The sequence below is a fragment of the Pieris rapae genome, chromosome 13 (assembly GCF_905147795.1).
Source record: "Pieris rapae chromosome 13, ilPieRapa1.1, whole genome shotgun sequence".
Taxonomy (NCBI): domain Eukaryota; kingdom Metazoa; phylum Arthropoda; class Insecta; order Lepidoptera; family Pieridae; genus Pieris; species Pieris rapae.
Window position 1 is genome coordinate 6,842,665 of NC_059521.1, and position 27,000 is coordinate 6,869,664.

Below are 27,000 nucleotides of genomic sequence, written 5' to 3' on the forward strand. Positions count from 1 at the left end.
CTTTCCTTGAAGGATCGTAAGTCGAGTCACTGATGATTTAAACTAGTACATACTTGTTGCTGTATATTACAGGCAAAAACTAGGCCCGAAACAGCAAAGAATTTAGGTTAGGTTTACAATAACTTTATTTCTCATAAGAATTGCATACATAATTCACTTACTGAGAAACAATATATAAACTAAGATTAATAGTTAATAATTAGAGCGCACAGATGTAGCAAACAATTTATAGTACGATATTTGTTGGTACAGGCAATTAAATGGATTCCCTAGAGTTTTGTTTTTTGTTTGCTAACACTTAAGGCGTTTGCTAACACGTAATCCGTTGATAACAAATTTTGAAATATGTACATGTATGTATTTTTAAAAATAAGACGTGTATGTTTTCTAATAAAAGTAATTCCATATACTTAATTATATTTGCTTGTTTTTCAATGCAACAATTTGTGTCTAGTGTAGCTTCAATAAAGAGATATTTATTTATGCAAATAATATAATAAAATAAGTGTGAAAATAAAATATATTTTTAATTGATAACTTTTATTTAATATAACCTAACTTGAGTTACGTTAGATTAAGACGTTAAAAATAACAGTTAAAAGTTTTTTTAATCCTATTCTAACGTAGCACGTTCCCTTTGATCGATGAAAATCAAACAAAAGATAAAACGTGAAACGAGCTGTTAACCGATCAAAGAGTTTGTAAAAAGAAATTAATAACATAACTAAACACTCGCCCGACACAAAGACATTATAAAACGAACACTTTATTGCCTTAATTAATGCCTTATGTCGCAATAAACTTTTTCATGCTTTTTTCATTAGTAGGTTTTAAGAGGAAAATTAAATTATTGGTATCTATTTGAATTTTTTGAGCAGTGTTGGCCTAGTGGCTTCAGCGTGCGACTCTCATACCTGAGGTCGTAGGTTCGATCCCGGGACCACCAATGGACTTTCTTTCTATGTGCGCATTTAACATTTGCTCGAACGGTGAAGGAAAACATCGTGAGGAAACCGACTTGCCTTAGACCCAAAAATGTCGATAACGTGTGTCAGGCACTGGAGGCTGATCACCTACTTGCCTATTAGATTTAAAAATGATCATGAAATCTGAGGGCAAGACCTAAAGAGGTTGTAGCACCACTGATTTATTATTTTTTATTTTATTTATTTGAATTGTCTTTTGTTAATAATAACGTTAAATATGTTTATTAACTATATTATGCTTGAATTTAGTAATTATACTTATAATGTATTTTCGTCTTCAAAGCAATTGTTAACGGCTTTCACTGCCTTTAAATATGAAAAATTATAAAATAAATGGCTAGACATATCGAAGGTAAATCATATGCGATCTTAGTTAAGTACTGAGCGATGGAACTTACCTATCATTAGCAGTATCAATGTGAGTGGTGTCGGATGGGGCCTTAAAGCTCCCAAGGTAGCACCAGCTGCAACCAAGCACGCTCCAACTACCCCCAAGAAGAGCACGCAAAGCCTTAAGGGTGGACGACCACAGCACGACTTTGGAGCATTTCCTTCCGCTTCAGAACACGCGTAGGCTGCACCTCTGCCAGATCTGCTGACAATAAAATTTTCATATATAAAATACTATAATAGATTTGTGTAAAAGTATCTAACATTGCATATCAAGTAGCCATCGTCATTTTTAAACAATTCAAACATACAAATCGTGGAAGTATCTCGGCTTGTGCAAATCATATTTGTACGCAAAGCTTCATGTATTTTCGAAATTCAAGCAGCTTTTAAATGTTCATGCCGGAAACAAGAAACGCACTTTTACTTTTTAATGGCCAGTATGATAATAAAATAAAAAAGATAAGTTCAGTGAGTTTCGTAGGTGCATGTGTCGAAGCTTATATGGCGTGAATTGGCTAAAGACTCTTGTATCTTGCACAAATATCAGAGAAAAATAACCGAGACATGAAAAATGCATAATTAAACAGCAATGTAAAATTAATTTCGTTGAATTTATTAACATTGTAAGGAAATAAAAATACAAAGCAAATGTCACGGAACAGGGAAAGCCCATTAGCGTTGTGAAAAGCAGACGAATGAGCGTGGCAGGACTTTTAATTGGCTACGAATTGCAAGATTTCAAAAATGTACAAAGGATAAATCATAACCGACGCTGAATTTTTCGTTTTGGCAGGATGTTTCATAACGGTACAGGTACTACATTTAGATTAATCTTCTATTTCCTCTTTTTGCCATTTTTAAAACGTTCTTTTTTGTCTTTTACGTCTGATGCTACCTATTTTAGCACCAGACGAAATTAGGCCTTTGCGAGTTTGTTTTAAGTCGAAATTATGATTAGGCAGCTAATTAAATCGTTTTTATATGAGCTTGAGTGAAATATTAAATGAATAGCGTTGATGCAATTTCGCGTGGAAACATGAGTTTAAGCATGAATAATGCAACGAAGATAGCATATGCGATTTAACCTCCTTGGATTTTATCTCTTTAGATAAAGTACGCACATCAAAACTTAAGACAGACTTAACATAAACGAAAGATTTTTGTATGACATTCTAACATGCCTTCCAAGTCATAATAAACCAATGGTTTTCTGACGCAAGACCAAAAACTCCATTAAATAAACCAGTGCGTGACCAGTGGGGCGGTAACCTTATGGTGCCAATATTGTCCGGATATGCAGCTGAACGCGCGCCGGTTCAACGACCTAGCGTTAGATAGAAAGGGTTCTTATTATTTTATAAGCCTTTACTAAGCTATATAAAGCTACTATGTGACACGTTTAACAGCTGCATCTTCGTAATAAGCATATCAAAACAGAATCTCCGAATGCATTGTAGAGTTGAATGAGAAAATTAAACAACGATGACGAACAAAAACGGTTAAGCGTCTATGTGCTTAATAGATCCGTAAAGCAATAAAAGCAAGCCGCGGCTTAGTTTCGTATAGTCTATAGTGTAGTATAGAGCATAGAATGGAGCGTAGACTATAGAGGGCGGCCGGCGTCAGACGTCGGACATTTTGATAAATGACCGCCTTACAATAACATTCATTTCGTTCGCGGGCTCTTCTCTGTTTTTTTTAATTCGTCCAGTCATAGCCTTCACAACTCTCTGCGTTGGAGGCTCATTTAACAACTCCATAACTTTTTCTAAATTTCATTATGGAGGTTTTATGTAACTTCATTCCGCGCACAGACTATTAACGCCTATATTGCGTATTTTATTGAAGTTTTGGCATTTATATCAGGTAGAAAAAATATACAAGAGAATTTGCTCGTGAAAAAAAGGGATAGTTGTCAGATGCGTAGCATATGGTCAGAACTTTGAATGGGTAGTATTTAGTCACGTACTGTTGTTGCAATTATATACTAACTTAACACGCGATGAACCAGTATACTAATCAATTAAAGTAATTATCGTGAATCATACACTTATTTAATCATGCCAGTCGGTCAATGACATTAGTATTATGTTAATATCTTAATAATTAAGCAAATTTTGTTAAATTAATGAGCTGGAAAAAAATAATATGCAATGCCACGTTTTAGCTAAACAAACATTAATTGGTACGTAAACAAATTTTCTTCTATTATTTTGAAATGTTGTTTAATAAATATTATAGAATATAATATAAATAAATATATCTTATATTTGAATCGTGTTTCAGAAGACGATTTGGCCAAAAATATTATTTTCATTAAGAGACATTTACGTATATTTCTGAATAGTTAATAAATATATTCCATATTTATTTATTTCTAAGAGAAAGGAAAATAAATAAAAACAACATGATTTAATTATAATTAGTGGCACTACAAACTTTTTAGGCCTGGGCCTCAGATTCCTGTATCTGTTCCATAATAGGCTTAAGGTAGCCTAGAAGGTTATCAGTCACATGTGCCTGACGCCGTCGACTTTTTGGGCCTAAGCAAGTCGGTTTCCTCAAAATGTTTCATTTTACCGTACGAGCGAATTTTAAATGCGCACATGGAATGTAATTTCCTAACCGGGGATCAAACCGATGATTTTAAGGATAACTCACTGCTCTAAAAGAACATACCAAATAAACATATAACGTTGGATATATAACTTCATTTATAAAGCTCTAAAGCCACATAGTTGTGATGTAAATACTCATAAAAGGGTTCCAAGTGTAGAAATAAGTGCCATTTTACTAACTTACGCCGTGATACGCTCTGAATAATGTAACCCTCATCTAAGTGAAGGCTGTACGGCGTAAAATTTATGTCATTAATATGAGCCTGAGGGTTTAATTATGATTTATGTAGCTATATTGCAAGTAGCATAAAGAGCTGTTATTATTTACTTTTTAAACTCTGTAACCTATACCATTTAACAATCTATGGTCTGCTATGACTGCTCTTTTTGGGCGTCCCACAGGCTTTGTTGACAGTTTGCCCCCGTATATTATAAAAATCCACAGCAACAGAATATTTACAGTGATCTTAAAAAAATTGGATTTAGACTTCACATGACTTTTAATTATTAGAATTCATTTATTACATATTTAGGTAAAATTTTAATGACTAGAAATCTTAACATTTTATTTCGACTGTGACAATGTTAAATTAGACTTTATATACATAAAAAAACGCATCGTGCTAGTAATTATAATAATTACAAAACATATATTAGCTACTAACGACCTAAGCTTGTATATTAAAAAAAGAGACACCATAATCTCTGATCTCTTTTCATCACACGCACACGCACATTTTAAAAGAAAGGCAAGAATAGCTTTAGATGAATAAAAAATTACACTCTTTATGGTTACATTAATTTATTGGTCTGATATATCTGAAAGAAGTGACTGCCCAATGATTGTGACTTTAAGAGATTTCAGTAAAGTTTTTTTTTAATTTATCCGGAGGCAAACAGGCAGGCTTACCTGATGTTAAGTGACCCGCCCATGGGCACTCACATTGCCAAGAGGCTCGCAAGTGCGTTGCCGGTATTTTTCAGAATTGGTATGCTTTTAAGAATTATACGGGTACCTTCAGTGGTCAAGTACTGTATAATGATGGCGCGCGGTAAAATTTACTTTAAGAAACACTCAGTTGCGTAATGACGGACGTCGAGGTAATGCGGGCTCTTGTATATACAGGCGGTTGTTTGTATTGCCTTGACATCTGATGATGAAACGTCATCTTCCAAATAGGGACGCAGCGAAATTAAAAGAAACCATCTACAAGAAGTACCACTATATATATCCACCCAATTTAATCTGGGTTAACAATTTTCAATGAGTATTGACCATTTATTTGAGCATCGGTTTCTTACATAATTTTTCTTTCCAGGCAAGTAGAGATTAGCTTTCTGTGCATGAGAATTGGGACGCGTAGATTGGGGCATAAACGTGCCAATTCTCTTACCATATTTACTTATTACTTTTTTGTTATATCAAGAACAATAATTAAAAATATTTTATACTGCGATTGATGACAGGTCGTTACTATCAAACCATTCCGTTCAAATAGCCCATCGTATCAAACAATGATGTAGATCGCAAAAAGCCAATTTCCCAACCAAATCCTCTAAGTCAACCCCATTCTGACGACTCACGCTCCATCAGTCATGGATCCCATAAAAAGCTAATCATTGGGTATAATGTTATTGCTATTTACCTCTTTGTAACCGACCCGTAGGGAATGTTCATAGACGACAAATGATATTACGTAAGCTTGTTAGAGGAAACATGGCCGTTTTAGCGTTTAGAAACAGATATATATATTTCTTTAAATACATATTTATTTATTACATATATATCATTAAACAGAAAATAAATGCGTGCGGTATGAAAACAAGCTGTACACAGTTTTTCTGTCCACCAGGACGTTGAACATATTTAAATAATTGATTTATGTACTAACGCCAGTGACATATGTGTTGGTTATATAAGTGTGATCGAAATTTAAATTTGGAATACTGTACAGAGGAATTCCATAGACTGCGACATGATTCCAGGATTATTAAACATGTTTTACGAATCTATTCTCGTCTCTTTAGAATAACATTGGATAAAACCCTTAGAAGTAAATTCGAAACTCATATTTATATGGGGTGCTGAAATGTAATATTTTATTCCGAAAAAACGTACTAGTTTAGCGTCATTTAAAGCAACAGTGGGGTGAGCTTATAAGCCTGTTATTAGATCTCTAGAGAGCAAATGTGTCGCCGAGAGTGCGATGTTTTCACTCCACTCTAATTACACCCTCGAGGTACTATGTTAGAGAGTAGCACATTTTATATGAAAATTAAGCCCCTTGTTGTCTTTATAGCTAGATTTATACGTGTTCTGAACTTCAGAGAATCCGTTTGAAAAGGCTACTGAAAAGTTCTACAATTATTAGCGTATGCCGAAATTGTATTGGGTTTTAACAAGAGTCATAGTTTTAAGATAAGTTTTTAGCGTATGATTACGAAATATGCGAAATTATTTAAAATTTTTAATTAATAAACAATAATCATATTACAAACATATTTTGTTTACAAAGTATCTCCGTAAGGAATCAACATAATTGGCTTGTGGATTTGTATAAGAACTGGCGTAAGTAAGATTTGAATTACATTTTTTGTTTCTTTGCACTCAGTGTTTATGATATATAAAAAAAATATAATTTTCATAGTCATCTATTAAAGCGTAAAATTATAATAGAACTTTTTCATATCATAAACAATACTGCGTCTTTGAATTCAATGTCATTTTTTTACTTAATTTAAATAAAAAACAAAAGAGAACGTAATACGCTAGCAAAAAAATCAAGATCACTGTCAATGTAATCTGTAATCATTGACCACGAAAAAGGTTGGTTTTCTGCCTTGTTGATAACTAAGCTAATACATAATATTTGAATATTTCCTTAGACATTTTACACACAAGATTAAGAGGAAAAACGAAGTATTTGCGTTTAACTGGGGGCGTACATTCAAGGATTGAGTAATAGATTTTTGATTTAATTGCGTGGAATGTCTGTAATTTAAATATCGATATGCTTATAGTCATGTATTTGGTGATGAGGGAAATTAAATAGATGCAATAATCTGTGGCAGAGACCCATAATTTTGACACGCTTTTTTTATCAAAAAGCGCGAAGCAAAACCGCACCTAAGAACAAACAGTTAAAATGTTAATATTAAGTGAAAATTTGGCCGTTGATAGCGCATTTTGCTAAAGATTACAACACCCTTTAAAGCCAAGGTTTTAAGCCATTGATAAATGTATGTTTGTCCATCCTTCCGGGGGAAGTGCCGACCCCATTGCAACCACTATTTGAACTTCAGGATATCATGCTCTGACGACCTTAGGCGAGGTTCGTAACGGAAATGCATCATTGTTTGATAACTCTTTGGTATCGTTTAAGGAATTAAACTACCTAATAAATAACACGACAATGGTCTCATTATAATACATGAACTAACACAGCACGGACTACCAATATCTTTATTTCCTACTAACTACATATACTAGATATACGATTAGTATGTGTAGGTATAGTCTAAATTTGACGCTTCGTATGTCAAAATATATTAGCATTATAGCACATATGCGTGCTCGTATGGATGCCATAGTTCTAACTTATTTTGACACTAAACCTGTAATAATGGGTAAGTACTCTATAAAACCTCATAACCCTCATGTCACAGCAGGCCTGTTTGTTAAAAGAAAGAAAGAAAGCAAACTAGTCATTTTTTTAAGTGGTGAAATAAGTATGTATAAACCAATGTTGTTTGTCATGTAACGACGCATTTGTGAATTCATCAAGTTTAAGGCAAGTAGTTCAGAGCATACGCATTGAAAACACCTTCACAGGCATTAAAATCTCCAGCTTGTAGTAATTTACACTTGGGAATCGCTGTTCTTTCACAATTAATCACAAGGTAAAAAAGTAAATACCCCGAATAGAGAAGGCAGTACGAGTAGACTCCAAGATATTTACAAATGCAAATTATAAGTGAATGTTGATTTTTAATTAATGTATCATGTGTTCGCAAATGTGTCGCGCAACGCTGCTTCACAGCTTACTGTATTTTAGTAGTTAATTTTGTGTAAGGTTGTTTACACACAACACACAATTGTTTACATAGAATTTCGTGGCCAAATTTCCTAAATCAGGTGAACTTTTGAAGAGCTGGAATGAGATTCCTCAGTGATATTCTGGACTTGAATGACTCAATTGTCTGGCACTCCCTGAAGTGGGAAAGTTAAGAGTGGAAAATTATAGCTTAACATTGACCCTATATATGTAATCTATGTAAATAAAATGCTTGGCGCTAAGTCTTGACTCTTAACCTAGCTTTTACATTTGTTGGTTTCCAAGCGATGTTTATCATGAACGTAGCAGTACGTATACGTAACGTATAAAAATTCGCATATGTAAAAATCACATGGTATTTGATGCTCAGTTTTACTTTAAAATATTCCATTAAAATTGCATAATTTCAAGTAATAAATACACATTTTGATAAAAAGGAAATACAAAATTTACCTTACGAACAAAGATTTCGGGTAGTTTTATACAAACTAGACACAAAGTAACTTAAGTAGGTCCATAGGGAAAAACACAGTGAATGTCGAGGTTTTTCCAACCCCATTTAATGAAAATGGGTTTAGTAATTGACAGCGAAGCAAATAAATTGTAATATTTAAATACACAAAGCCCCTACTTCATTACCATTTTATTTTCCTTAAATAAAACCTAAATCTCTGTATGTAGATTTATAGTTATATTATACGTCCTTGTTTTCACTACCAAGGAAATCTACGATAAAAATAATATTAGCATTATGCTAACGCAAGCTACATGGCAATTTTCTTTTTGAATTAAACTCAGTAACTTAGTATATCATATAAATAGCTGTAATTAAATTTAAATTCAAAATCATTTATTTATTTAGGAATCACAATGTACACTATTATATATATTATGTGAACGTCAATAAATAAATACATATTAAATTTTTCTTATTTTACATTTACTGTCAGTTCTCAAAACAAGGGCGTAGAATGGACGAGAAGAACTGGTAATAAACTCTCCGCCACTCTTTTGAATCGCCAAGTTTTTTGTTTTACAAAATGTTTGTAAGTAAGATGCAACCATTACACCATGTCCCATAATGACATCTTTAAGTAATTAATAGATTATAAAAAAAAACTCCTATCTGCCGTAGGCATTGTGAAATAAGAGCACGCACTTACATTCTTCAACAATACGCAAATACATAGTCAAAATAAGTAACAACAAATTCATAACGTTCATTTAGATAGTCGTAATTGCTAATATCAGTGTGAACGTTACTTAAAATATTCTAACTATTCGCCGAAAGTCGAATAAAATCTTCAAACATATATATTGTTGTAGTAAATGAGATAACTACTTTAATTATGTCTTTCTTATGCACATAATTAAGATAGTGTGTATATTTCAAGTGTGCCGCTGCAAAACAAGACTTTTACGAACATAAATTACAATTTGAGGTATATACATAGATAAATAGTTTAAATTTGTTTTAGAGGTTTTGTAACTGCCAACTGGCAATTTAACTGATCCGTGATGGCAGTTTTGTGTAAGTTTTTGTTTATGTCAGAGCTTTATCGTGTGTATACACTATGCCTTATTGGTCTCAATGCCAAATATAATAAAATTATGTGAAAAATAATAAAATGATTTAATAACAGTGTAGTAAACATGTATAGTGAAGTATAATCAAATCTGTTTTTGAGTACGAAACACGGTTCCAGAATTGATAATTAGTTAAAGGTTTAATTTGGACCATTCGGAAACACGAGTACAACATGATCCAACAAAAACAATATATTTTTGTATTGATAACAATTACTTGAATAGTTATTAATTTTAATTCCTACTTAATATTTTGATAGAACATAATACATAGTCACAGAGCATGCACCAAATATTAAACTAATAGTGTAAACTGTCAACACGGGCAAAAAAATTCAGCCTGCATCAAAAAATTGTTACATTTTAGGGGGGATTCAAGTCGCATATTTTTAAGTACTCTTTGTCCTATTTTTTCAAATTGTGTTTACACTGTGAAGTGAAACAGATGAATACGTCAGTTTAATGAGATACTTAGATTAAGATTTTTTTAAGAATAAGGAAGCTAGTTTTAAACATCCTGGCTGTGGGCTCTAATGTCAACCACAAGGCTTACGAATGCCTGACGCTTTAGTTGATTAAAACCAGAAATATTTAATTACTTAAACTTTTCAAATAATCTCAAGTAATCCAGAGATTAAGGAAGAGCGAGAACGGTGTTAGAGCGTCAATACCTTCAGGATGATTAACATCGCTCAGATAATCCCTGACCGCAATTTGCTACTTTTTGCTAAGACCGTACTAAACCCAAATGGAGTTGAGCGGGTTGGCAAATTTTTGGCATATTATTCTGCGATAGAGCTCCTCAAAGCAAAAATAAGATTGCATATTTGGTTGCTCATAAAACTTAACTGACGGCTTGGTGTGTAAATAAAAATAGCCCATATTTATATCTTAATTTTTAAAACAGATATTTACTAGTAATTCGCGGACCATCGAAATCTAAACATTTTTTTAATACAATCTATTATTTCACTGCAATTGTGTCAAGCTACAATACTGTAATTAGAAACGTTCAGTTTCCAGTACTAAAATAGCACAGACTGCATAGTCACACAGCGTATATCAAATATTCTAATCGTGTCAACTGTTAACGTCTAAAAGTGTGGAGATTTTTTTTCTACGCAATACTCGATAATTCTTCAATTCTTTTTATAATGCGACAGAAGGTAAAATTTTTGAATTTTTTTTTATGGGAATTACTTTGGATAAAATGATAACCGCCGCCCATGGACCTGTAACGCGGGGGCGAGCTGGTGGGTTGCCGGCCTTTTAGAAAACGTACGCTCTTTTATTGTACCTAAGTCGTATCGGTTTGAAAATACTGTATACGTAGAAAATGTTTTCCTTCTTCATTTCAATTCATACTTAATATAACCAGCACAGATTGCATAGTCACAGAGCAGCAAATATTTAAATAATAGTGTCAACTGTCAACGTCAAAAATCGCGGGTAAAAATTTTCATCAGCCTGGAGCGCTGTCATATTGGATTGAACGAGTATCCGAACGACGTCGTCTCCACTTAAATAAAATTACTAAAACCGCATTTCGGGTAAAATTCGTACGTGACCTGAATTTTAAAATATAGTGGTTACGAACTCTCCGTTGCTAATGTAATGCACTGTTTTCCAGGATTTTTAGAGACCTTTTAGATAATACTACGTCTTCCTTTTAGATAAAGTATTGTATGTGTTGCTTTAGTTTCTGTAACACAGGGTAGTATTAGTAGTATAAAGACTTATTATTATTATTATTATTATTCTTATTTATGGTTTCAAATTACTCTCTGATACAATACGTATCCATACGTTTAGAGAGAACGTTTAATTCCGCCGGCTTAAAGAAAATATTTTTTATTTAAATAGGTGTATTTGTTTAGACATATTTCTTACTTCGATTTAATTGATAAGACCTTGAAAGAATATTACATTTAATCAACTTACGTTTGCGACACAGTTAACATTGTTATGGCTTCCTAGAGATTAAATCCTAGGACAACGCTAAACGCATTATACCTGTGGAGATAGAAACGATATTATTTTGTAAAATACCTCTGTACTACACTTAAACTGTACTAATGGGATTCCCGAATATAGTGTGCAAACTAGGATGTCTTAAATACAAATCTATTATCTTCATATTTTTCTCTACACAGACAATGTTGCAGATATGAAGCCGAAAGCGATATAGGTGCTGGATGTATGAAAAACCAGCTAATGTAACTTATAACATAGTATTTAGTCAAGTCAAGTAATTAAGTCAAGATTTTACCATATATGTAGTATGATTTTAAAATGTCTAATTCACACATACTAAAAGCCAAATACATTACCTAACCTTATCCTATCCTAATTAATCATGACCTGTATAATTCTTGTATTTCCTTTTCTTTTGTATTGCATCGCTAATCACTAATCATGAATTAAGGTTCTATATTTATATATATATATATATATAAATAGTTTTTTATATAACATTTCACTCGTCATTTTTTTTCTTTTCTTACAAGGGCTCCCGTTGCGTCCGTTGTAATTGTTATGTATATGTATTGTGTTATGTGTGTTTCTTTTATTATTATAAGTATTGCAATGAAGTGTGAATAAATAAAAATAATGGAAGCCTTGACACGTAATAAGAACATAATATATGTATCTAAGTTAGAACTTCAATCAAGCATAACGATTCATGTAGGTAAAGTTTTTAAATGACTGACCCTGGAGGCACGAAGACTTGTATGTGTTGCCAGGGACGTACCTTCGTTACTTTAGGGTTTAATTATTGTTCTGTTCGCGTATAGTAAAACTTTAATACTAAAATTTTCATTAATGTAAACAGAAAACAAACTGAATTTTTTAAAATATATTGTACCAAAGTAGTTATTTCTTCATCGCACACACATCTATGTAACATCAGAGATTCAACCAAACTATCCTTTTTTGATATATACATGCTTTGGTAGACAATAAAAATAAGACTGTCTATTAACTTGAATATTTATTATATTTTGAATAAATTAAAATAAATAAATCTGAATACATCCCTGGCTCCTACTTGGGTGGTTACCAGTAACCATTATGTGTAGTGGAGCAGAAAATATTAATATTTAACAAATATATGTCAAAAGCTACCAAAGCGGGCTTTTCTCATGTTGGGAGCGAGATGTATTTAGGTCAAAGATTAAAGTATGAACGTATGTTTTTATTAAAATTAGTTTTGTGTAACCCGAATAGAAATACATTATGGATTCTTATTAGGTATAGAATAATAAACAAAACGTTGTCATTTTTATAGTTTCTATTCAATGAGTTCCTGACAACTTGGTGGTAAGAGAAAGATCAGTAACCGTTGGTGGGATGAAGTACAATCACGGATTTTAAAGACCTGATGATGTTCCTCCATATTTCAATATTAGCGCTGCTAAATAAATGTTAATTTATTATTATTATTCGGAGATTTTTCACAGTGAAGCAATAAAATATTTTCATTTAAGCATAAACTATTGTTATAATACGAACGTACGTAACAAAAAAAAAACCAGTTCACAAATTGAATAGTAAATGTTACCATCTGGTTCTTTCAATTCATCAAGCCACAAAAACGCTCCAACTCAATGGAAAGCTATCCTTGGGATGCGACCAAACCTTTTTTTGTGTTTTTACCTGCGAAGACAAATAGTGACACACTTTAGTCACTTCATGTTTGCTTCAATAATATCGGTTAACATAGTTTTACTTTACTAAGAACCTTTATTCCAGCCTCGATGCGAAACAGGCCTATACCACTAGTACGAAATTTAAGCTCTGGTGTCAGCTGGGAACCTGAGACTACTTAAAAACCTTTCTTCCGCTTCGAAGAGTATAGAAAGCAACTGAATTATTATATTATATAGGGTATATCAACAAATTAGTTGCTTTATTATATATACCCTATATATAATAATTATTATTCTGCTTATATTTAGGAATACTCTAAATAACACATAATGTTAACATTATATCATATCATAACACTAACGATGTGATGATTTTCTTTTTGAGTCCCTTAAATCAAAATCTTGCAGACACTTTTGCTACTCTTTTATTTTTTTTGTATATAGACTGTTGAATTGTAAGCGTTCTGTGCCACATTATCGATTTTTATAAAAAAAATAGATTATTTCAAGCTGTTTAATCCTCTATAAGACCTTGGTCTTATAACAAATTAAGACTTGTGTTAGTGCAAAATTAATAAGTTAATGATGTGTCATTTATCATATATATATATATAGTGCGTGTGTGTTTAATCAATTCAGATTTTAAATAACGGATACTTTATAGAGCAATTTGCATAAAAACCTTGATTTGCACCGCGTATCAAAGGGGATTCGATTTACAATTTGTTTTGACATATGTCACCGAACACTGTCATGAAATTTGGCGGGATTAAAACACGCGACACTTTGTGATTTAGTTATATTTTTTATTGTGCAAAAATGCCTCGTGTTTTATGTTGTGCAGCTTTATCGAGTTGCGACTATTTGTGCAGTTTTGATTTTTGTCATAAAAATATGAATGCTTTATCTGTAGTTTGTTTAGTTTTGACATCTATATAATCTGATGGAGTAGAACAATGGTGGGCGGACGTTTCAATTAGATTTCTAACGTGACCGACTTTTTAACAACAGTACCTACTTAATTACGGTAATTACACACATGTTATAATCGATTTTAAAGGTATGTGTTAAAAATCCCCTATACCTTATATATTATTTAAGCTTGAGTATCTTCGCAATAATTTACACTTACATTTAAGTCGTTTGTTTATACGTATGATGAATTGTATTAGAATTACTTCAATACAAACATAACAAATGTTTGTTCTAAATTTAAATAATAAATTGAACTTTTCATATAGTCTATGGCACTTGGGAGGAACGGAACGCAATTTGACTTGGCCGAAAAAAGAAACTTCCTCTTTCGGACCAGCACATGGAACAAAAGACAATTGTGACGCAATACTGAATTCATTTAAAGAGAAGACAAGCAGGCGACACGTGAATTTATATTGATAAAAGCCCCTGTCTCAAACTCGTATGCTCATGTCATCCCTGTACAAGGCTCTAGCAATTTTTCACATCCTAATCCTACCTTGTTAAAGGGAACGCTTATCGCCAATCCCAATTTATCCGGTTTTCAGGATATTGTCGTACGTGTCACGCTTGTCATCATATGGACGAGGCTTATACTGTAGGAACCAGCAAAAATGTTCGGGATATAATAATTGAATAAATAGTAAATGTGAAATTTATATCATGAGCAAATAAATTTGTCTAAAATTTGTTGTCTTTTTCATTATTCAATTATTAAAAGTGGTTGCCTGGAAGAGATCGCTCGAAAGCGATAAGGCCGCCAGTTGCTCTCCTGTTCTCAGTTTTTATATTGTAATGTAACAGTGTTAAGAAATAAACAAGATCTTAACTCTACGACTACTAGAGTATATATATATATATATATATATATATATAATTTGATTTCGTTCAGGAAAAAACTCTATTTAATAACTAATAAAGACAGGAATTTTAATTCATGAAAATTATATTTTTCGACTTAATTCTGCCAATTAAAAGCACCATTTTATTAACTATATAACCTCTAGTGGGCAATGATATTTGTAATACGGAATTTATTATCGGATATTCAATATTGCGGTTAAAGTCCACGTAATAGGCATTTTCTATCGGCCTAGTACGTAACGGATTTGCATCGGCTCATGGTTTTACCTTGCATACTTTTCATTATGTAAACTCATTGGATAATGTTACCAATCTTATTTGTATAAACCTACTTTTTATTGAAGTATTAATGGCCAGGGAGCAGTGTTGGCCTAGCGGCTTGCGTGCTGTTACAACCACCAGCTGTTACAAGTCCTAGGTTCGATCCCGGCTATGAACAATGGCCTTTCATTCTATTTGACGTTGTTATTCGGTACCTAATACAAAGGAACTGAGCCGGGACCTTTTTTCTGATTTTGGTCAATACAACCGGTATGTTGTTTTAAACGATGTCGTCGTAAATGGTTTTGACTGTATGTCCACTATTTCACTACTTTGTATTAAGATTTTTCTTCACGAAATAAATCTAGAACCTTCGACGAGACAGGCCTTCGATCCGAGCATAAATATCATGAGGATATTTCCGGAGTAGTTGTCGAGGAGACGTAAATTTAAGCAAATAAAGCCTCTTTTAATTAAGAAGAGATTTGACACTTCCCTGCTGCCTAATTTCTCAGCCACAGATCTGCCTGGTCGCGGGCCTGATATGCTACTTATAGCTTATGTATTATAAAAAGAAGTATATAAGATCTAAACCCGAAAATTATGGTGACATTGGAGGGCTAAGGGGCTGATGCCAGAAGCCATTGACGCTTATGATGACAACAACAACATCGAATCGCTATTGATTAATACGTAGCCGTACGAACCTTATATAAGAAAATAATGTGTAAATTATTTATATATCCCAGCAAACCCTATTTTCTCTAAGTACTAATCATACTCGTATATGCCAGTTACATAAATGACGTGCAATCTCTATAGGAAGAGGAAGTGTAAGATCACGATCAAGATGGATCGATGAGTTCACATGCGTGTGCGCAATGCGATCCGTACAATGTAATTATGGTCTAACAGAAAGTAACGTATTGTTTAGTGAAATTTAGTCATTGCAAAATATAGAGGATAAATAATTTTCGTCATCTGTCAAAGTGTCATCACTTGTGACATCTATATTGTCCTATATGTAATATACTAAAACACACTGGTTTACATACAGATAATCACATAACACAAATAATTGCAATATTCATTTACGGGAAAAAATACGGGAAGTAAACGCGTTTGGCTGAAATCACTTGAAACCGGGAGTTATGTGATAGCTGCATTTCTCTTTGATTCTATTCAATACCTCGTCAGAGTCAATGCACCGAACAGTGGTGTCATAGTACCACTTTCAAATCGTTTACCGACGCACTTAACTCTAATTCACCATGACGAAGCAGTTTCTGTTGATTTGTATGAAATTGTTCAACTTAAGCTTTAAAAGTTCTTGTCTAAATAAAACGAATAATATTTTACGAATTTTTTTTGGGATTTCATTTGTCGACCATATCTGCCTAGGTACCGATATTATAAAATATGTCCCAAAAATGGATGTGCCAAAAACTATAGAAACTGATTTTGATGGACCTTGGACAGTCCCTTAAGTTAATATCTGACGTAAATGTGATGACTTTTAGTTTTCGACATATTTGTCCATCATATACAAACACTATGATACTTAGCACATGCTAAGAACAGATACTCAAGTCTTATACAAGGAAATATTCCGATAATAATACGCAGCTCAAAAAAAAAAAAATTGTTTTTCATATAATAAAGGTAATTTACGATTTGTTTGTAATTGAAACGTAACAAAATTATTCGTATAGAAATAGCTTTTAAAAGGCAATATTACACTTTTCTTAAAGATTTTGATTAAGATTTAGTAAAAAAAAATGCTCTTGCAACTGAATCGGATCGCTAATGCATTGGCATTTTTTTTGTTAATTTGATTTTAAAGAAAGCGTTGTATACCTCTAAGAGTTTCACAAACCCTCCAAAGAAGTTGGTAGAAAATTCCTTCTGAATATATAGAACTCATTACTCTATGACCAAAACAATCTTTAATATTTACACACCTAAGTACAGTTATTAAGCGATATACTGTGATATACAGACAAGGTCACAACGTTCACACGCGTTCTCAGTCTCATAAAGTAGACCGCATGGATTAAATTTCATTATTTTGTCCAACTTTACCTCAACTTTGAGTAATTTAATTTAAATTATTACTAAGAATATTCATAGCGCGAAATAACCTGTATCATAATATATCCCCCATTACACACCTTCGCGTATATACCCTCACTTTTACATTATCACACAACAACACGTTAGTATTAATTACTTAAATTTATTTAATCATTTAGTCGGAAATTTCGTACATGTTTGAACCTTTTTGTATAAGTTATGTATTCCATATTCAGCTATATTATTCGTAGAATTATTTATTTTTATATACGAAATATATATACTTATTATATATGATAAATAGACTTATATAAATAAGGCACAACGTAGACAGTCTTATCCCGAGAAAGACAAACATTTAAACTTTTAAAATTTAAGGCTGGAGGCGGATGTTAGGAATACCAGGAACAGCCAAGCGCACAAAATGTTCGATCCAAAAGCTCATCATCATGCCCAATGCGAAATGAAACACCTTAATCAAATGTATGCCTACAACGCAGTCATTTCGTACTTTGGTCACACGTACGTAGTATCAACGAGAACGTAGTGATTCGCGAACGAGATGTCCTGATCAAATACTGTTTTATAAGAAGCGCAGCATCGAAATTGGTGGGGAAAATTTATTGGCACCAGTGTGGAGCCAGTTGCGCAATGAAGTAATTTCAAACTAAATATTAAATGTTTTCTTCTAGAAAAGAGCGTACCAATCCTTAATAGATTGGGAACGTACTTGCGAGTCTTCTGGCTGTATCAGTTTCAGGAGGACGTTGTAGGGTCCAACTTTTGTCTGTCAGCCTGTCTAACCTACATCCATTACTATATGCGGTGATTGATTTTATAAACATAAAAAAATATCTTCGTTATTTAGCAACGTCTAGGTGACGGTCGAGAAATATCTCCTAGTACTGTCCAAATTACTTTATTATAAACCAAAACGTCATTTTTTAAAGTAACATCTCTCTTATTCTCTTTTGTTTTCGGAAATATCTCTTTAATATCAAAAGATACAACTGTTTTGTTCACAGATCTAATTTAACGCCTAATGTGTAGGGCAAAGTGACTTATTTTTAAAATCTATGTTACAATGTATTACAATGTATCAACTATTTGTTTAAGTTATTTAATTTGGCATCGTTCAGGAAATCGTTGCAGTCGTTGTAGAAATGTCAACATTGCAACTTCGAACTATCTAAACAAGAATTTATCTTGTCTAAAGTTTAACTATTGTTTCCGACAATACAAACATGCAACTTGTACAAAACAAAATGTTTAAATGCTAGTGTTATACGTGTGTATCAGATTCAGTCTTTCATATCTTCCAAAAAAAAGTGTTCAAAATATTATATATCTGATATAGTAAAAGACGTTCTTCGGCCTGGCATTTGCAGGCATGTAGCATTAGTAGATTAAATTTGGAGATATGGGTAAGGTTAGATGCGAAGCTCAATTACGCGATGGAGGATCACTGTGCCCGCCTCTAGTTCATCCAGGGGTCATAAGACATTAGTCAAATCAAGTAAGTCAACAGGCTTGTAGCAAAAACCGAAAAATATTATACAAAGCTCTCCGACAGCACGCTAACAAAACGTAAAAAAATTTTTTTCAATAGGCTCTTCTATACACACACTGTATTTTGCAAGTAAGTCTATATTGTCTTAATAGTTACATAATATTAATAATCCAAAGATCGAAAAGACTTCCGTATTCATTCTAATGCCTCAGTTGTGACAATTTAAAACCATTCTTAATTCCAAGGTTTATTCATGGCCTGACCATTTGTAAGCAAGTGTCGTGTTTCATTTAAATTGTGCTCATAATCTCTTGACTTTGTTTCATTTGCGGCAGTATTAAAAAGAGGAGTTTAATTTGCATTATAATTGATACTCTTTGAATAAACTCGCGCTTTATACTGCTGGTAATTTATATAGTGTTATGTAAATTAAGATTATGAACATTCTCGAACTATCTTTTGTAACGATTATTTTTCCATTTTGAAATTCGTTCTTTAGTCTTTCTTATGAATAAAATTAAAAAACCGTAACAAAATAGACTTAGGGTCCTTCAAGTAAAGAGCGTACCAATTCTTAAAAGGCTGGAAACGCACTCGCGAGCCCTCAGGCATTGAGAGTTTCCATGGGCGGCGGTATCACTTAACATCAGATGAGACTCCTGCCTGTTTGCCCCCTGTTCTTAAAAAAAACAGGAGCAAAGGTTGCATACTTTACAGGTCTAAATTCATTAAATTTTTTATTTAATTAAGATTTAATAAATTTCTGGACTAACTCAGTCTAGTTACAGTATTGTAAGAAAAATGTATTACTGACGAATTCTGTTAACGTTTACATACAAAAAAGACAAGTATGTTAACAAGTTATTTTTTGGCAGTGTAATCAATGAAAGTAAAGATATATATTATAATGTAATAGTTTGTAGCAGAAAACTAAAGATTTCTTGTACTTAGTATTACATTATAATATAATCTATATACTGTTACTATATACTATTAAAAATTATACATTTAATGAATTACGACAATTGTTAACACATTTAAATAATACTTCGTTAACATAAATGAATAGGAATAGGGAAGATTTTTAGAGCGAACCCAGTGAAATATTCTCGTTACCCCTGGACGGTAGGCGCCATTTTTAATTTTATGATTAATGTATTTTAAAGCTAACCCACTATAATATTCAAGCCAATATTGTAACTAAGGATTTATGATTGTCAGATTGAATGAAAACAAATATTAGTAATCAATATTATTAAGCATATGTTTAGATTGTTAATTAAAATCAATACATTTTATCGTTGCAATCGTAAAGACATGAGGTCATAAAACCCACAACCCCATAAAGTTTATGACCATTTATGACGTGAACTCGTGCAGGGCGAAACGACTTCATAAAAGTGCTGAAAATCGTATTTATACAGTACCAATGTAAATGTTTCTCCAGATAAACCTGTTTTAGAAAAACATCACTCAATCGATATAACAAATATTTTTATTGTATATTTAATTGTATAGGTTCTATGTTTGTTTTCCCATTTTTCTATTGAATGTAAATATCTTAATATATATATTTCTTGTGTGCGTGTGTATGTGACTGAACTCCTCCTAAACGACTGGACCGATTTAGACGAAATTTTTTGTGTGTGTTCAAGGGGATCTGGGAATGGTTTAGATTCACAATTTTGTCCGCTGGACAATGTTTTTTTAATTAATTTTCAATTTATTAGTTGTTGTTGATTTTGGAATGTTTTACATTGGATCCGACAGACGGCGCTACCATCGCAGTGTCAAATTTTAAATAATATTCGAATTTTAATTTTAGTCTGTCCCGAAATTTAAAAAAAGTTTTGTTATCATTGTGTTATATCGTGTGTGACCATGTGCTGGATCGTTAGATATTGTCATAACATTTGAATAATAATTTTCATCAAAATGGCTTATTAAAAATTGAAATTTTGAAATTAAAAACGTGTAGACAGGACAACGTCTGTCGGATCCGCTAGTTAGTTTATAAATGCTGATTGTTTGAGGCACTGTTGTGTGCGCGTATTTTGTGAACTTTCATGGCAGCTCCTGTGGGCTTTCTTACTAATATTTGTTCTATCAATGTTAGTATATTATATTAAATCAAATCAAAAGTCATTTATTCATATAGGTAACATAACGTACACTTATTAACGTCAAAAAAAAGAAAAGAGAAACAGAAGAATGACAATTGATTAGTTTGACAATAACGTAAAAAATACATTTAATAATACACATTTATAGAGAATATAAAATATTCCTAACGTACATAGTAATTGTAATAATTAAAAATATAATAAATGGAAAAGTACATCAAATTTTAAAACTTAGGTCTTTGTATCCTTCCTACGCTGTATTGCGTTACTTCTTTGAGCGAAGAGACACTAGTTCTGGTGTCACTGGTACAATTTGCCAGGCGCTAAATTCAATCATCAATAAGTGCCTGTGCACTTACTCACAACATTAAAAATAGTTTCACCATATAAACTATTCATGTGGTTCCCTAAATATTTATTTCCGGAGTATTAAGGTTCTGCCAGTACTGTGTTCAAAATGCAATATTGCGCGACAAGCTAAACGCGTATTGCAAAATGATCGTGACTGCCTAGAGTGGTCTAGCTCGGAACATTGCCACACATTTAAACTTATTTTAAATTGGTATATTGGCCAGTGATTGTGTTTGTGATGCTTTCAAATCGATTAAGAAAACGAATTATACGAATTATTACATGTTATATTACAATGTAAAGTGTAAATGACAAAAAACGGAAACAACGTAAATTGAGTACTTTACTGTTTTATGTAACAGGAGGCAAACGGGTAAGGGGCTCAACTAATGTTCAGTGGTATTCGCCCATGGGCACTCACATTTCCAGAAGACTCGGATCACAAGTGCGTTGGCAGCCTGTTTTAGTATGTCAGTATGTTATATGTTGTAGTCAGGAGAATATTGCGAATCATATAATATATATGTCTACTAATCGTAGATACTATATATATAATAAATTATTCTTAACGAGTTTAAGTTAGTTATATTTCTCATACTAGTAAAGTTTTTAGTTTTAATTAAGTTTGTATATGTATTTTACATCGTCGTGTTTGTTTGTAATTTTTCTATAAGATTGTAAGGCACCCAAAACATTACAATTTCAGATACGAACCACTAAACAGTATGTATTAATTTTGCGTTTATAAGTACTTAGTATTTGAGTTTTTACAAAAAGTGACTAAAATAACGTTTTAATTAAAAGAAGTATTGCCAACAATAGATATAACACAACGAAAAAATGCAGCGTGTTGTATACTGTAACTATTACAAATATGTAAAAACTATATATGATACAAAAGCGGCACAATTTTGGACATTGCTCTGCAAAACAGTGAGTAAAGGTGGAAGGGATTAAATATTACTAAAATTCCACCTGTTTCACCTCGACGTCCGTCGTTCTACAACTGAGCGTTTTTTATGACATTTTTGCCGCACCCTATTTACAGCTGACCAGTAAAATATTTACGAACCAATTCGACGTAGTTTCAAGAAAATGGCGTACCGATTCCTAAAATTCCGACAATGCTTCGCGAGCCCTCTGGCATTGAGAGTGTCCATGGGCGGTAAAAATATATCAACGCAAGGCTTTGAGTTTCTTATATTCAAAAGACTACACTAAAATTCTTTAACCATTGATACGTCAGAAAGCATAGCATAAGAAAGTGCGTACTCAAAGAATGCAGTCTTTGCGATTCCGGAGTGAGCCTATTGTGAACGGCGTTTCACGAGACAATTGCATCTAACATGAAACTGCTTTTCATGCTACGACCTAATTTACATTTTTATCTGTACTATAAATCGAATAAAAAAAACGTTGTATACGTTAAATTATATGTTACTTATACTTAGGATAGATATTATATTGACAAGAGAAAAAATATAGTTTTATTTCAATCTAGTTTACCTTTAGTCTGTGCTTATATTCGGTGTATAAGCATGAAAATTAATCCTTTGAATGCCCCTGTTATTTTTGAAGTTATACTTCTTTTGGCGCGATGGAGAAAAATGATGAGATTGAATTTTTACGATGCGCGCGCACACCAACTCCTAGATTCGACATCGTAAAGTTAGGTCTAGGTGTCTTGGAAATTAATAACTATGTTCAAGTTGTATATTCTAGTATTTTTATATTTAGAACACGTGTTTTGTAACAGTACAATTAAACAGTGTGAATAAATAAATATTAATTTGGTGTTTTTAAATCAATTTCATATATGACGGTGATAGTGTTTACTAATAATTTATTTATTTAAATAAAATCTATTTGATTAATTTTAATATTTATCATTCATCGCAACTGCATTTTAGTTATTGAAGTTATACTTCTTTTGGGGCGATGGAGAAAAATGATGAGAGTGAATTCCATACGCCAAAAAACTTCTAACGCGTTTTAATTTTTAATTTTTATCGCCACGCTGAAGGGGTAGGCAGAAACCACGGATCTCCACTTACAACAGTCCTGACATACATCTCTTGCTTCATGACAATATGTAAAGTACATATAGGGACTCTTAAGTTATCCATTTTCAACGACAAACTGGATTTGGTCCAGGAATGCAACCAACCCAACCCGACTTCACCATCCTTGCCATAAACCGTTATAACTGTCATTTTTTCTTTGTCATTGGATATGATAATTTAACGTGTTTTTTAGCCATTCAAATTCTTTCATTCATAAACTTGCCGTTTTTACACTAGGTTATTCCCTGATTTGATTGCCTTCTAATGGAAAATAACGACGACGAACGACGAGTCGACTAAAACATCGGATCGCTTGGCAGACGTTTAACGTCTAATTTGTACAGAATGAAATTTCTTTCCAAAGTCTCCTATAGTTTCTGACAATAAGGGTCTGTTTCACAATGTCCGGATAAGTTCCTAATAAGCTATTTATTACTTATTGGTAGGATAAACAGTATTTTTGCGTTTCACGACTGTCAGATAGCGCTATTTGTCATGAAGTATCTTAATCGGAATTTTTATCTTTCGAATAATATATGTGTTGCATAGCTATTTGGTACTTTATCCATACATTCTTAAACAGGCCCTTAACCTTATGTCACACCGGCGGCAGTGAAGTTATTGTATAAACATAATCAAAATGCATAATTGTATAATGAAGTCACAATCATTACTAATTTCGAAAGTAAATTAGAAAACACGATCGGTCCACTCGCAAATCGCGTAACTGAAAGACGGAACTAATCGTCTTCGTGTAACAGTTTCCACTTTTTCAAAGATAATTAATTAATCATATTTCACTGTCAACTGCCTACAGATTACTATGAAAAGTACGCCGAACACACAAAAACAGAAAATTTAAAGCAAGAATTTTGTTATTTTTTTAGGTTTACTTTTTCTAGCTTAATCTTTTTTGAAGAGTATTACTTATCAGAGAAGTCCATAATTCATTTTTTTAGTACAATATTAAGAAAATAGCTTAAAACATAAAGTAGGCCACCTAAACAGCAAAAAATCACTATTAATTGGGCTCTACAAATTACGTTTGATGTTCATAAGAGTACTTGTTTACCTATATGAATGAAGATATTTTTTGTTTGTTTATTAATAATATTATATTGAAAACAAATATTCTACGCCAGGATACAAAAAACGAGATTTTGAAATATAACCTCGGACACAAGTCTCCATCAAAATGAGAATACTAATTTTATAAGAACGAACGACAGCATTTGTTTTTTTCAACAACAAAAACAATTCATTGAACGAATTAAAAATTTGACTAGGTAACAATATTTTTTATGGTATCCAGGCAAATATTAAGTTAACAAGCAAGAATTCACAAGGGAGACCTCCTATGTACATATTGTAACAATTATCATAATTTTTTGAAATAAGGATTTAAGATTTAAATATAAAAATAAATTCCATGTTTGTTTAATTGCATTAACCTCAATGTTTATCAAATATAACATATTACACAACTGTAAAAATGTGTAACTAATTGGCGTAATTAAATGACTACTCGTTATGGCACATGATCTTCTAATCTTGTTACTGCTATTGCATCACTTAAAACGTTATATTATTATTATTTATTTACACATCGTTGCCTTTAACATACATATACAGGTTACATAATTTATTAGACAACTAAAATAAAAAAGTACATGTACCACTAGAAATATTAACTAAACTAAAATGTAAAAAAAATATAATAAAAATGTAAAAGCTAGTTTTAGGGTAATATGTTTAGTTTATTAATATATATAATTCTTATTAAAAGGCAAAAGAGAAATTTTCAAAAAGATTCTTAAATAAATTTAAAGACTGATCTCTGATATCAAAAGAAAAGAGTTCCAAAGCAGGATACTTACTTTATAATGATTTTATAAAATTGTAATCCAGAAATGGTTATCATTTACCCTCGACATAATTTGACGATATTTTTTAAAGTTTCTATTTTGTATTTCAGAGATCTAAAGTGTAGGTTATATTTTTATTTCGTGGTGGGGTAGAGTCTGGTTTATATATTGTAAAATCGTAGATTTATCTATACTTAATAACAAAACGTGCCTTTTAATTTGTCTCGTAATTTCTAGCTTAGCAACATAATAGAAATATTTGGTAACAAATAAATCGTAATGTTTGGCAAAACTATATAAGCGTAAAAACTAAATGTACTTAAATTTGAAAAACATTGTTATGAGTAACTATTAATTCATGGAGCACCAGATGGTAATGTATAAGATCGTTCCATGAATTAACATGTGTACATTATAATCTATTTGACCTATAATATCGAAATCTGTCCTTACCTATATGAGACTGATGCCCCATAAAATGTAATAATGGTCGTGACTTCGTAATTGATATTACGAATTCGTGGCAAGGTTATAAGAGTTAGTACTCTTACCAAATTAGGCATCTAAATGTGTTGCGTATTAAGACTTCGGAGGAATTGTTAGTTTAAAACAATACCATGTCACGTACTTTAAGAATCTATCAGGACAGACTAGTAATTTATAATATTAATAAGTAAGTTTTCGACAAGTGAGGTTCTATTGTTGTATAAACTAATAATAACTAACACGCTTTTCAATTAAAAAAAATCATCTCCTGTATTGTAATGTCATACCCGATTTTTTATTATACATATAAAGCAAAGATACATAACAAAAAAAATTTGAAAAGCCTAAAAAGGTTTCGTAATCATTTTTGCGATAACATATCACGTTAAAAATGGAACGAATTTGTTTTGACATTTACACAACTACGTCCGATAACATTTTTGAAGACCATAGATAACAAATACTATCAAATGCATCTTTAGAAATTTTAAACGGAAATAGATGTCCAGTTAAAGCAGTATTGTTATTTTAGATAATATTCGTATGTACTCACAAATATAGATGAAAAATGTTTATTAAAGCATTTTACATAGAAATAAAAACATTATTAAACAATGTTTTGATTAAGTACAGAAAACAACTCAATGCAAAATATTATAGCCATATTTAAAATACCCGAACCCGCAATGTATATGTTTTGATATTTTTGTTAACAATATTGCTTCACAATCAAAATCCTTTAATTAGCGAATAATTTAATCTAAACGAAGCTAAAATATAGTGTACAACTCTAAACTATTCTATAAATATTCCTATATGAACAAGTGGCGTTTTATCACTGTAGTATCAAAATTCATAGTATTTGACATTTTTGTTCGTTTATATTTAGCTTAAATGTGTGGACAGATTTTTAGGAATAACTTTTTGTAAAGCGCGCGCTAGTATTCAGCGTGCTTCAAAACGCCTGTGTGCTAGCATTTTAATAAAAACTCAATTAAATTAACAAACTGCGATTTCCAAAGAACTCACGATATTTTCAATAGTCCTCTAAATTGGGCGTTACCTGGAAAAAACAAAAGAGCTATTAATACAAATTGGTACTTAGAGTGCGAATTAAAATCGGGAGAGTCGTAAATTCGA

The 27,000-nt window shown here is 32.1% G+C and overlaps 1 protein-coding gene across 3 annotated transcripts in view; it reads right to left on the reverse strand.

Moving 5' to 3' along the window:
- LOC111004246 overlaps nucleotides 1-27,000 on the reverse strand; it is a 135,074-nt gene that overhangs the window by 4,008 nt on the left and 104,066 nt on the right. For 2 of the 3 annotated variants that reach the window (XM_022275187.2, XM_022275185.2), the window contains exon 4: nucleotides 1,385-1,581. In XM_022275187.2, coding sequence (XP_022130879.1) covers nucleotides 1,385-1,581 — 197 coding nt within the window. The remainder of the gene's footprint in view (nucleotides 1-1,384; nucleotides 1,582-27,000) is intronic. The other variant, XM_022275186.2, reaches the window with a different exon arrangement.